General features: G+C 37.5%; 1 protein-coding gene across 2 annotated transcripts in view; it reads left to right on the top strand.

Moving 5' to 3' along the window:
* The window catches only part of DIAPH2 (diaphanous related formin 2), an 890878-nt gene that overhangs the window by 439308 nt on the left and 437580 nt on the right, over window positions 1-13990 (top strand). For both annotated transcript variants that reach the window (XR_012329281.1, XM_073799281.1), the window contains exon 22: window positions 6052-6291. Coding sequence is in view for 1 of the 2 variants with exons in the window: in XM_073799281.1 (XP_073655382.1) it covers window positions 6052-6291 (240 nt within the window). In the remaining variant the exon portion in view is untranslated. The remainder of the gene's footprint in view (window positions 1-6051; window positions 6292-13990) is intronic.

Here is a 13990-nt window from a genome sequence, read left to right as displayed (position 1 = left end):
GGAAGCAAATTCATCTATCCTCATTCTCTGAAACAAAAAAAAAACAAACAGTAAACGGCATCAAATCAGCATCTCCTTCAGCCTTCATTAATGCCAACAACATTCTACCTCACAAAGGACTTTACACCTTGGAGCCATCTTTGACTTTCTCCTCCCATAACTGGTCATTTACTAAGTCCCACACTTTCTTCCTTAATTCTGCCTCTTGTATCTATTGCTTCCTTTCCCTTCCTACTGTCAACATCCTAGGTCATTACCTGTTTCTAAGACCATGTGAAGACTTAACTAATGGTATCCCTGCCCCTAATCTCTCCTTCAGCCACTCATACATACTGCTCTCGGTATGACTCAAGAGACAGCGTGGTGTAGTGGTTGAGAGTCTGGATTCTGTAGCCAGAATGCCTGAGTTCAAATCTCCAGATCTTCAACATACAATTTGACTCTGTGCTAGTTCCTTAGTATTTCTGTGTCTCACTTTCCTCATCTTTAGAATGAGACTAAGGCTAATAACCTTTTCCTAGGGTTGTTTTGAGAATCAAATCTGCATATATGTATATAACACATCTGTAGAAAAATGTCTGGCACAGAGTACTCAATAAATGGCATTCGCCATTATTATTGTTATTATAATTACTAAAGTACACTTTTGGCCATTATTTTGGTTGGAGCTGGTATTGAAAAAAAGATCAAATCCCTGCTCTTTGGGTTTGTAGGCTGCGGCGAGCCGTTTCTGACCGGCAGAATAACGAGCCGCCACACGCAAGATTCTTCTCGTATCACACTTTATTGGAGCACAGCTTGGTTGAAGAAAGATGGAAGGAAGACCCCGCAATCCCATAGCAGTCTGCTTATATAGGGATTAAGTACATGTGTCGCTCTGTGATTGGCTTTTGCCGATGGTGCGATTTGTGAGCCAGCATCGGATAGGTCGCTACTTTAAAACCTCATTAGTATACTTAGCGCAAGCGCAGTGGCCACAGGAAGGATGACTCAGCTTATTTCAGCTTCCTGCCGCGTAGCAGTTAGCTGACCGCGCCCTACATCTCCCCCTTTTTTATTTATTAGAACACCAAGCAGAACATAGCCCGTACGAGGGCAGTTTTCTGTTGGCATATCTGAGGCACCCTCCTGCGTGCAATGCCAACAAGGGCCGCAGGGTGCAAGGGCTGCCTCAGAATAATGGCTGATTCCCTATAGAGGTGCGATGGCGACAAGGCCTCTCTGTGCAAGGGCAATCAGGACAATGGATGACTCCCTATAGAGGTGCAATGGCAACAAGGCCTCTCTGTGCAAGGGCAATCAGGACAATGGATGACTCCCTATAGAGGTGCAATGGCAACAAGGCCTCTCTGTGCAAGGGCAATCATTTCGAATTATTCAGGGCGGAGAGCCAGGCTGCGGGAGAATCTCCTTCCTTAATAGCCAGAAGTGCCTGAGTGAGCAGGACCCTATCTCGATGTGCCCTGATGCGCACACGACAGACCAACCAGAGACACAGCATAATCCCAAATACACAGCAGACTCCAAAAATTCCTACCCCCACCCACTCCCCAAAGGAGGAAAAGGCAGAAGAGAGCCAAGAGGCAAAATCTCCAAAGGCAACGGGCTCCAGCCCGGCAGCACTCAGTTGCACAATTTGAATAATCCTTTGTGGAATTCCAACTAATACAAAGCTCAGCATCTTCTCCGAAGTTTTCTTCAACAATTCTCGTCAGTCTTGATGGCACCCAGATCGGATCTTGATCCTGTGGGGAGACACAAAGAGATCCCCTGGATCGAGTAATAACACGATCCGGGCCCTTCCATTGATTGGACAACACATCTTTCCACATCACTTTGCCATAATTTTTATGGTTTGTTGCCACATGGCGTTCAGCAGAGGTTTCTTTATCATCATTTAAATGTAAATCACAATAGGCTTTCATTAGTTTACTAAGTGGTGTATGCCTCTTAATCTTAAACTGCACCACAGAACCATCCTGCCCCGCCACCTTCAAATTAATATGATCGTTGTTCTCAGTCTTGACTCCTTCCTTGGGCTTTTCGTCGGCCATGGCCTTGTGGATTATAGGGCAAGCCTGTAATATGAATCACCTGCATTTTTTGACAAAAAAGAGCAAAGCTTTTGGAATGCCTCTGGGGTTAACCCCAGTCTTTTGGGTAACAACTCTTCACAATATTCCTAGCCAAAGCTCTGGTAATGTTAAATTTTTTTCTTAAGACTGTAGATGACACATGATATAGCTTATGAAACTCTTGAGCCTGTGTCGTAGAGTCTAGCGCTGTTAAGAGCGCGTGTGGAAATTAAATTAAAAGGACACATCCAAACAGGTTGAGAATCATCACAGCGTTCTAATTGTGCATTTGTAATAGCTTGTTCTACCTTTTGAAGTGCCTGATGGGCTTCTGGGGTCAATTGGCGTGGGGAATTAAGATCAGGCTCCTAAAAAATTTACAACATCTCCCTTCTGTATTCCCTCGGGAGCAAGAAACAATCCCCCATTCCCTAAATATTTAATCAAAACGCCTAAGGCCTGTTCAAGCAACTCCATACAAGAGGCTTTATCTCGACTATTCAAAGGAATAGAAAAGACGCCATTTCCTTAATTTTTTCTTAATTATTCCAGGGTGACTAGGAGGGTTCTAAATGCCCTAATTGTAACTGCTCATCCACTAGTTTGGATGCCGCCTCCAGCTTTTCCTTTGACAAAGGCCACTGAGGTACCCACACAGGTGTTGTGGTCATAAACTCAGTGACCCTTGAGAAAAACCCAAGCCTCGGCGGTTTAAATTTCCGCGGGCTTCTATAGGGGCGGTCATGCCTTATAACTTACGTCTTATCCCTCTATTAGATATCAGGGGCGGAAGCTCTAGCCTCCGCAGGATTAAAATATGGTGGGCTAGCGAGTGGCGGCATGTACCAATGCCCATACCGCTCTTGTTCATATGCCGCGGCCGCTCCTTCTAAATCTTCCTCCTCTCTAGGATTTAATTCATCTTGAAACAAATATAATTCCTTAAACTCATCTAGGATTGGATATAATCCTGGCACCGTTTCTTGCTTTTCTTTTTGTTTTCTTTTTTCTCTTTTCATAATTTCAGGCCTATCTACCGTAGTCCCTGTTTGTTCATTCTCTGATGCGCTATCTTGAAAACATACCTGACTGGACTACTCACCGACGGTTCACTCCGTGTGTCGAGTTCTGAATCGGTCCTCCATGCAGGGCGCGAAGTTCCCGGGTTTCGGCACCACTTGCGGCGAGCCGTTTCTGACCGGCAGAATAACGAGCCGCCACACGCAAGATTCTTCTCGTATCACACTTTATTGGAGCACAGCTTGGTTGAAGAAAGATGGAAGGAAGACCCCGCAATCCCATAGCAGTCTGCTTATATAGGGATTAAGTACATGTGTCGCTCTGTGATTGGCTTTTGCCGATGGTGCGATTTGTGAGCCAGCATCGGATAGGTCGCTACTTTAAAACCTCATTAGTATACTTAGCGCAAGCGCAGTGGCCACAGGAAGGATGACTCAGCTTATTTCAGCTTCCTGCCGCGTAGCAGTTAGCTGACCGCGCCCTACAGTAGGCCAAGGATTGAAATACAAAGCCCAGAAAGGATACAAATATGAATGAAAACAAGTGGTATTAGAACTGAAGCAAGACTAAAAGAAAATCTATGTAAGCCTAGGGTTTAAATTCCTTGTGGATCTCAGACCAAGGCCACCCTGGTGAGCAGGGTTCCTACAAGTCCTACAGAGCATGGGCAGAAGGACAGGTATTTGGTGACTAGCACCTGGTCAAAGTAGTTCTATGGCTTTTTTAACCATCAGGGAGACTGAAAAACCACTACTTCCTAAACACATAAAATGATAGGAAACATGCTTCTGTGCTAATGATAGCCAGTTAACAGTGAAAATAAAGGAAAAATTAAGTGGGAAAGGATTTGGAGACAGTGGTAGAGGCATAAATGAAGGCAGAAAATGACATAGAAACTTAGATTCCCACACAAACATACACATGGAGATTTGCACATTCATGGAGACGTAGACTTTGGTGTGGTTAGCTTCCAATTTTATGGCCTTTACATGGAATCTTAAGGTACTTTGATCTAAATTCTGCCCCTAGGTATATACCTCATATATTCCTAACCTATAAACCTTTTCTCACAACTTCCTTTTGGTCCCCGTTTGTGTTTGCTCGCTCGCTTTTTTTCTCTCTCTCTACTTGTTTAATTTTCATCTATTTATCCATTTGTATCCCCTCTACTGTGTAGCCTTCATTAAACATTGTAGTCATAGAGTTTAAAGTTTTCTCTTCTTTCAGTGAACATCTCCAGCACTTAATTTCTGTTTACCCATTTAGAATCATGGGCTGGTTCTATCGCTAGCTATAGTTTTCAAGTGATTGTGTTATGAGTTTTGAGTTATATTGGACACTTTTTGTGAGTAGATGGTGTGTCTTATACTTACCATGCGAGTACTGAAGAAACAGTAGGATGCTTTTTTTTTTTTTTTTAAAGATTTTATTTAGTTATTTATTTGGTTGCACCGGGTCTTAGTTGCGGCAGGTGGACTCCTTAGTTGCGGCTCCAGAGCTCCTTAGTTGTGGCATGCGAACTCTTAGTTGCGACATGCGTGTGGGATCTAGTTGCCTAACCAGGGACTGAACCTGGGCCCCTGCATTGGGAGTACGGAGTCTTATCCACTGCGCTGCCAGGGAAGTCCCAGTAGGATGCTTTGAATACTACCCTGATCGTATTAAAAAAAAGCTATTGATAAGTGATCTGACTTATGTAGATATAGTAACAGGCGGATATTCCCAGCATAATCTGCCTATAAAAAGCATGAAAGCATATGGGGGATTAGCAGACGGCAAAGGTTAATTTTTGGACAGGCAGACACCCATGGTTAATGTGAAAATTCATTTCAAAGAGTTAGAATGATAAATTATGCTTTGCTTTTGTATTAGAGCAGATAGGGTCTATTCAGCAGCTCATTTTGCTGCTTTTGAAGGGTTCTTTGTAGCTTAAGGACTCTTGTTTATGCTGTCAAATGCTTTTCATGTTGTCTACAGATATCTCATGCCTACACTGTGCCTGGCATTTGTATTTAAAAAGAAAACTAAGCTATATGTGTAAAAAGAATAAATGTAATTAGGATTGTTAATAATTTCATTGTGTGTGTGCTTATGTACTTATGTGTCTACCCTCCCCTCACCTGTCTCCCAGAATTCCTTTGGTGAATAAAAACTAGTGAAATGACTTGGAGTTTTGGGGAATTAAAGACTAAAAGAAATTATTATCGTAGGAGCTATACCAAAGGGAGTAGAGAATGTGCACCGATACTATGAAACAATTAATTAAAACCTAAGTTGAACTGTTTTGAAGAAAACCAATATAGAATTCTTGAATAATGTACTTAAAAGTAAGTTCATGTGATTTTACCATAACTTAATTATTTAACATCAACATTCTGTCAAGTAGGTGAAATTCTTTAGAGCATATATAAATAATTAATACATTTTATTAATAGAAATCATAGGTTTAAAATTATTAAATGCTCAATCAGAGCTAGTCTTCTGGTTTCAGACAGCATACTGATATGTAAATTTTTTTTAGGAAATGTGGTTGCACTTACATTTTCTGTCATCGTGTACATTTTTTATATGTGGCCCAACTATTCACTCAACTCAATGTCATGTTTGTACATTTTCGTAATTTGCCTCAGGGACTGATTTTTGGCAGTTTAAATGCTATTGATGACTAATGATTATGCAGTTAACATACAGCAACTGTTTAGCTTCAATAATATTTTCTTAATGCAGTAAGGATGATTTCATTTATTCCTTTAAAACTGAACAGCTATTTCTTTAAACTTTGAAAATAATGTTCCTTTGAAATGTCTAAAACAAAGTAGAATAATATTTGTTAAAACCCAGAGAGAATTCATTTTATTCAGAAGTTTTACAGTATTGTCTCTAAAATGATCCCCACTAGAGAGAAAAATAACGGGCTTTATATATATATTCTTATACAGCATTCCTTATCTTACAGATGAGCTCAGTGAAAATGTTGCGTCCTCGTCTCAATAGCATTCTTTTCAAGCTCACATTTGAAGAACACGTAAACAACATCAAACCAAGCATCATAGCAGTAACTCTGGCCTGTGAAGAACTGAAGAAAAGTGAAAGCTTTAACAGACTTTTAGAGTTAGTTCTTTTGGTTGGAAACTACATGAACTCAGGCTCAAGAAATGCCCAGTCTTTGGGTTTTAAGATCAACTTTCTCTGTAAGGTAAGATAACACTTTATAATGCCAATTTACAGCAATAATCTCATCTACGAGAGGGGTCACTTTAAATAGCAATAGTACGTAAGCCCAAAAAAGTATCCTTTAAAAGGATGAATTTTATGGCACGTGAATTGTATCTAAATTAAAACAGATAAATGATTTTTTAAAACCTTACTGTAGTAAAATCTCAAAGACTGCAAATTCTTTTGTAGTATAGTACTCAGCTCTTGCTGATCAAATCTTTCTGGAGTTTTTAGGTCCAAAAAAAATTGCTTTTATAAAGTAGATGCAATCTTGTATTTCAGTCCCTTCAAACTTACTTTATGTCTCTCCAAAAAGTATTTGAGGAGCTAAATTCAATGAGGTGATAGCCAGAAATTGCCTTCTGAATATGCTTTGCTTTTTCTCCTCCAAGAAAATAATACTCTCTATTGTTGAATAGTGTTGTGTTATTAAACTTATACTAGGTATCTAGTGCATTAACTAAAAGTTTTTTTAAAAATCAAGTGATAATCGTTTTATTGTTTTGATTACGCTTTCATTCTTGTGAAAAGTAAACAAAGAAACAGACAAGTGCAAAAGTGATGGTATATGTCCATTTCTAGGTTAGCGCAAACCACCTTATTAAAGGAAAAGATCTGTCTGTTACACAAGAAAACTGAACAGACTCTGAGGGGAAGGCCTGTAAGAAAGCTGGAGACAAAAATAAGTCTGAAAACAAGCGATGTATCTTTGACATCTCAGCGTTGTTTCACTTTTTTTTTTTTCTTTCACCTCTGAAAACATTACAGAACTTTGGTTAGTTCTTGAAGTATATTATTACAAGAATCCCCAATCTAGGAATGGATATAAATTTCTTTTCTATTCATGCATTAAATAGATGTGCATTACATGTACATGGACTAGCATTTTAATATGTATCAAAAATGATTTGCTCCTGGTAGTTCTCACCCGGACAGACATAAAGAATAACATTTGTAGATACTAGGATGCATAATGAAATTGTATCTGTTTACTCCCGATTTATTTTTGAGGGGTGTAAGGAAAGAAAGCAAGGAAGATAGGGAAGATGGTCTGGCATGCTAGATTTTTGTCAAAAAAATATTTTTGGTCCCTCTTCTTATGATATTAGGGGACATGTGCAATTATTCGATAATACCAACAAGAATAAGGCTATGCTTGTAATAAATTAGAATAACTTACACCCCAATTTGTAGGATAAACTAAATATTTAAGACTTTTTCATTTTATTGCACATCATATACTCAACACTAGTAAAAGCATCTTTTATCAAGATGCTACTTGTTTAGAGTATACACTATAGGCACAGTGAGTGAATCTTAAAGTGTTCTTGGTTGGCGATTACAAAAATATTATAAATTAAGAGAAAATATCATTTGGAAATTTGTATTGTTACCTATTTCACATTTAATTCATATAAAAAAGACATTTAAAACAAATTATCCTAATTTGAACAAATATGTACCTTTTTTAAGTGTCTTAATTTCACACTATTCAAATTAATTACATGAACTGATATTTTTGAGGCAAGAATGAATATGTCATTTATACATAGGAACAAAAAATTATATTAATCTCACAGAAGGATTGTACAGTTGCATCTTGTATTTTGGAGAGAGGCTTCTTCCTGTCATCTACCTGTCAAATAAAAGTTCTTCCACACAGCGCAGGTCTGACATCTATCACTTAGAGGTATGCTCAAAGGATTCAGCACAAAGATTTTTGCCAACTTCAAATAAAATAAAAAATAATCTTATGGGAAATACTAGCATGTAGTAATAGATGTTCTAAAAGAGAAAGAAGTGAATGTTTAAAAATCTTCTGCCCTCTCCCACTTTTCAGTAGGATTTTTATCTTCAGGGAAATACTTGTCATTAAGAAAGAAATATCATATAGATGTATGATATTCCCACAATATCTAGGATTAAAAGGATGCTCCTGGAATACAAACGATTCTGAGTAGATGTAAATGTCTAAAATGACAGAAATTTACTGAAGTACATAGAAATAGTTAGCTTAGGTTTATAAACTGTTCGAAACTGAGTTAACTACTGATGTATGATTAGCTAGAATTGGTGTTAAATTCCAGTTATGTTGTAAAAGATTACTTGGTTGATTTCTCTCAGTGTTTGTTTTTTGTTGTTGTTGTTGCTGTTAAAAAAAAATAGCAGAGAGAACTTTCTTTGCAGGGCACTGATTATGCTTTGAAAATGATACCATTTACCTAATTAATATTCTAATGATAATTTCTTTTCTCAGTGAATTTAAAACTGTAATCTACTGCTTTTCACATGAAGCTATAGATTATGTTAAAATATTCACCTAGTTAAAAAGGAACCACAACATAAGCAGTTAAACTTATCAGATGTTTCTTGTAGTAAAGTAATATTAAAAATTCAGATGGTCACAATTAGCTCCTATAATATTTGGGAAGAAAAGGAAAACAGACGGGTTAACTTAAATGTCAAATATCACTAAAGGGTACCATTACTATAAGTACTACCCTCACCACAAAATACTTTGTTCATTTGCATCAGTGTATTATCACTTTGTGAGTCACCAGTCCAGGGTGCTGAACTGTAATAAAAATCATTTCTATGCAGATGAGTTTCCAATGTTAGCTTGGCCCCTGCTTGCCTGTTGGTTATTAAAATTCTAACCAATAGCAGTGTTGTACTTCAGGGCCATTTGTTGTTTATGTTTTCAGTGTGTAATAACATATAATCTACATAAGAATGAAACATTTAAAAATACTTAGCACTCCCTAGACACTAAGCTTTGTGGGTATATCAGATAAGGATCTTTGTTTGCAAGCAACAGAAAGTGACTCTGCCTGATTTAAGCAAAAAGTAGAATTTATAAGGAGCTCAGCCAGAAACTGAGGAAAGGCTGAAGAACTTGGCCTTTAAAAGAGTAGCAACTATGTCAGCTTTGAGAATGCAGAGAGCAGGAATGAATGGAAAGTCTTTCCAGGAAGTTGCCTCTGGGGTATATTCCATTTTCTTCCTCCTTTCCTTGTATTTGATTCAAATTCTAATTAGAAAGAGAGACCAATTGGCCTGGCGTAGATTATCAGAATACCCTTTGTCCAAGGGAGGGCAAAGAACCTTGATTGACAGTGCTACCAAGACTACTGTGATGGATGATTGGTCATGCCCTAAAGGAGGCTGTTACCAAGGATGAGGATACCGAAGGTTAGGGGCAGATGAAGGGATAAAAGCCAGGCCTGAACAAACAAAGGCAAAACAAAACAGATGGTCGGTATACCAGGGGATACAAACATTACAGAAGACACACAGAAAGCTCAAGGAGCTTGTGATACAGTTGAGTAGCCAGGAAATATACATACAGAATATTATGTAATGTCACAATATACTTCTAGCAATGAATATAAAAATTAATGGCCATTGAGATTACTTTCAGATTAGCAGGACTTCAGGAGGGAGGAATTTTTGGTGATGGGCGTGGCGGTGAGTGGTACTCATAAATTAGAACAGAAGGATCTTGAAGGATAGGTATAATTAAGTTATACGAAGGGAAGAAGCCATAACCTTACAAGATGGGAGAACACTGGCCTTAGAACTTACATTTTAGCTTCCATTTTGCCCATCACTAGCTAAATTTTCATGGCCAAGTCACTTACTCTCTCCAAACCTGTTTCCTCATCTATACATGAGGAAATATACAGTGACCCTTTTTTATTTTCATAGGGTTGTTTTCAGGGTCAAATAAAACGATCTTTGTCACAGTACTTTGAAGAATTATAGTGTTAAAAATGGTAGTAGTTCTTTTTAATGGTGGTATATGACTAGGAATAATCATGATGTGTTTGAAGATGAATTAGAAAACTACACTGCCTGGAATATTGGGTGTATGTTGGAAACAAATAGCATTGGTAGGCAGGTTGTGAGAAGATTTTGAGTAATTTGTATACTAGCTTCAGTATCTTTTTTTTTTTTTTTTTTTTTTGGCGGTACGCGAGCCTCTCACTGTTGTGGCCTCTCCCGTCGTTGTGGAGCACAGGCTCCGGATGCGCAGGCTCAGTGGCCATGGCTCACGGGCCCAGCCGCTCCGCGGCATGTGGGATCTTCCCAGACCAGGGCACGAACCCGTGTCCCCTGCATCGGCAGGCAGACTCCCAACCACTGCGCCACCAGGGAAGCCCTAGCTTCAGTATCTTGCCTCTGTAACTTTTTTTTTTTTTTTTGAAAATCACTCACAGCCCATTTTATAACTTATGAAGGCCAAAAACCTTTGTTTTTCTGCCTTGAGTTAATATCTCCTTCACCCATACTGTGACTTTCCAGTCATTCTAGTTGGACAGAGAGACATAACAAATTATGATATGGCATAATGATGTGTTTTTGTACAGATGTTAAATATGGCATACAAAGAACCTGAAGAAAACATTTAGTTTTACTGTGGAGAAAATTTTAGATATCTAACTTTAATTTAGTAGGGTTAATAGAGTAATGTAATTTTGCTACTTTTTTCTAAGATTCATCATTTATATAAAGTGAATGTAACATAAAGGCCTTATTTCCTAGAGGTCATCACATGGTATTAGTGGCAGAGTATTACAAATATCTCCCCAAATATACAAAAGAAGGCATCTGTCTCCCCTAGAGAAGTTGTAAGATGTAGAGTGAATTAGGTTCAGTTTCAGTGTGAAATATAATGTACCAGAAAATGTGATTTGTAAGGAAAATGACTGCTGTCTATGGAAGCACAATTTAGAAATTTGTAATTCAAGAGAAAATCTATAAAAGATCTAAGCAAAAAGTTACATCTAAGTATTCTAAAAATTTTACAGTATCTAATAGTTTTTAGCTGAAATGATGTGGATTATCTCTATCTAAACTTAGAACCTCAACATTAGAAAGTATCTAATCTAACCCCTTCAGCCTGCAGATGAGAAAACTGACCATTAGAGAAGTGAAATACTTTGGTTGGTGTGTTGGTCAGCTTGTGCTGCCATAAAATAATACTGTAGGCTGGGTGGCTTAAACAACAGAAATTTACTAATACACCATTGTAAAGCAATTATACTCCAATAAAGATGTTAAAAAAAAAACATAAGTCATAAAAAACAAAAAAAACAGAAATTTATTTTCTCATAGTCTTGGAGATTGGAAGTTCAAGATCAAGATGCTAGCCTGGTTGTTATATGGTGAGGACTTACTTTCTGAATTGCAGACAGCCACCTTCTTACTAGGTGACAGTCAGGTTCATAAAGCTGGATATAGCGACCAACTGTTTTGGTTTACCCAGGACTAAGAGCTTTCCTGGGATTCAGGATTTTCACTACTAAAATTGGGACAGTCCTAGGCAAACTGGGACAGTTGGTCACTTTAGTTATGAAACTAGAGGTAGAGTCTTGGCCTCCTGATTACGCTTTCTCTCTCTCACCCTTTTTTTAAAAACATGTAACTGGAACAGCTTGCCTTTTGCATTTTTATAATGTCCTTTGCTACTCTTCTTCATCTGGTTTTTACCCTTTAGCTCTACTTCTCTGGTTACCACTACACACTGTGAGTATAATTATTGTAGGACTGTTCACACTGCACTTTAATTATTTTATCTCTCTTTCTCTCTAAAGACTCAGAACTCATGGAGGGTGGTTATTATTTTATTCTACATTTTATCTCCAGTGTCTATTGTATAGGAAGCCCTCAATAGATTACTATTGAATGAAAGGTAGGCAATTTGATTAAATAAAAGGACTTGTTGTGAGTGTTCAATATAAGTATTAGCATTTTTTAAGTGAATTTAGTGTCTCACAGATATAGAGTGTATATTTTTACCAGTGAAAGTATTAAATATGTAAGTATAACACTATGCTATGGTTTAGTTGTAAAAACATAAAAATGTATTATTTGCTATCAATATAAACCAAAAATTCACCCTCAAATATGGGTTAATAAATAAATATGGGACTATTAATTTAAAACCAAAGATATTGTTGAAAATAACCACTGTAGAATATACTGAAAGGCACCTTAGCAAAGGTCAATAAATCCTGGTCACTAGTCTACACACTTGGTTGCCTTTGCTTTTACAGTTTAGATGTATCCCTTGTGATTCAGAGAGGTTTATTATTATTAACGCCATGTTGCAAATTAGAAAACTAAAACCCAGTGAGGTTATGCAATTTTTTTCAAGATCAGAAAGCTAGTAAATGTCCAAGTTTGGGCCTAAATCTAGGTTTTCTGTGTCCAACACCTTGCAACACACTGCCTCTCGCTAAATTGTAACAGAAGGTTTAGTCATATGTGGCTCATTTCCTGGAGGCATTACAGAACCAACTCTGCCCCTTACAGAGTACTGAAAATGGGGAAAATCACAGGTGAACTTTCTTGACTCTCCAGTAGCTTGTAAAATGAAGAATCTCTCTTTTTTATTATTCAAATTGAACTAGAAGTCATTGGAGGAATATTAATAGAAAGTTTGCCTTCCTCTAATAGATTTTAATGTATCCGGGTAATGGAACCTATATATTTGTAATAAAATAACACCTAATAATCTGCATAATTATAGAGCAATCACTTGCTTTGTATGTACAGGCTCTCAGACCATATCAGTTTTGTGGAGGCAGGGTTGGCTGCTCTTCTCAATACATATTTTCTACAAATGAACATCTGTTCTCCAGAGAGATGGCTTACCCAGGATCACTCAGTATTGGAGGCAAAGTTAGAATTCCCACTTTTCAAATTATTTCAGTGGCTCAAGGTAGTTTTTAGAATTTGATGATCTCTTTTGCTTCACTCAGATATGCTTTTTCCTATAAGACGGTGTATGGCATTATTTGGATTTGGGGGAGATGTGATTGATAATTTGCTAGGAAGAAAATTGCTTTGAGGGAGATAATTTGTCCTGGAACAATTCTGTGTAAGGGAAGATTAGATTCTCTGTCAAGAACAGGGTTGGATGGAATGTTAGGTCCTCTTACCAAGCTTTCCTTTTTTTCCCTGTGGGTCCTTTTAGCCTTCCTTCCTGTGGGCTCTTTGCAGCAGAGTTTTCAGCTGGTGATCTCTATGATTCACCTGTTATAATCAGTGATATAAGATCTAAAGCTACAGCAAAATACAGAGGTGGTCACTCATGTTACTTTGCATTTTAAAATGTCACCACATAAAATAGTGATACACCATATCTTTCGTTCATAATTCATGACCAATAGACACAAACATCTCAAGTTAAGGCTTTGTCTGTGCCTCATTATATTAAGTTGAAACAAGAACATTCACCATTGTTGACCTCTGAAATAACTAAGCACCATAGAATGACATAAGGACAGGATATCATTCTTAATGTTAAATGGTTTTCTTTGTTCAGCTTATTTGATGGTCGACCTTTATTTAAATCCTTTGTGTTGTATTGTATTGTGCTTAATGGGTTCTCATCATTGAGAACCATTCAGTGTTGAAAAGATGAATGTTCAACTCTTGTGTGACTATGTCAGTGGTGACATTTTAGATTCAGTTTTTATAACTGTCAAGGGTTTTGTTTCCTGTAGTTCTTCACAAAAATCAGTATACCCAAAGTTGTGATTTTCAAAGAGCAAGCATTAATATTACTTAAGTCAGTAAATGCAGAAATGTTTAAATTTAAAGAACTCTAAATTTATTTGTTTAAAGAAACAATTCTCCATAAGTTCTTTTAATTCCCATATGTTATTAAT

This window comes from Tursiops truncatus, chromosome X (genome assembly GCF_011762595.2).
Source record: "Tursiops truncatus isolate mTurTru1 chromosome X, mTurTru1.mat.Y, whole genome shotgun sequence".
NCBI lineage: Eukaryota > Metazoa > Chordata > Mammalia > Artiodactyla > Delphinidae > Tursiops > Tursiops truncatus.
This window is presented reverse-complemented; position numbering and strand designations above follow the sequence as displayed.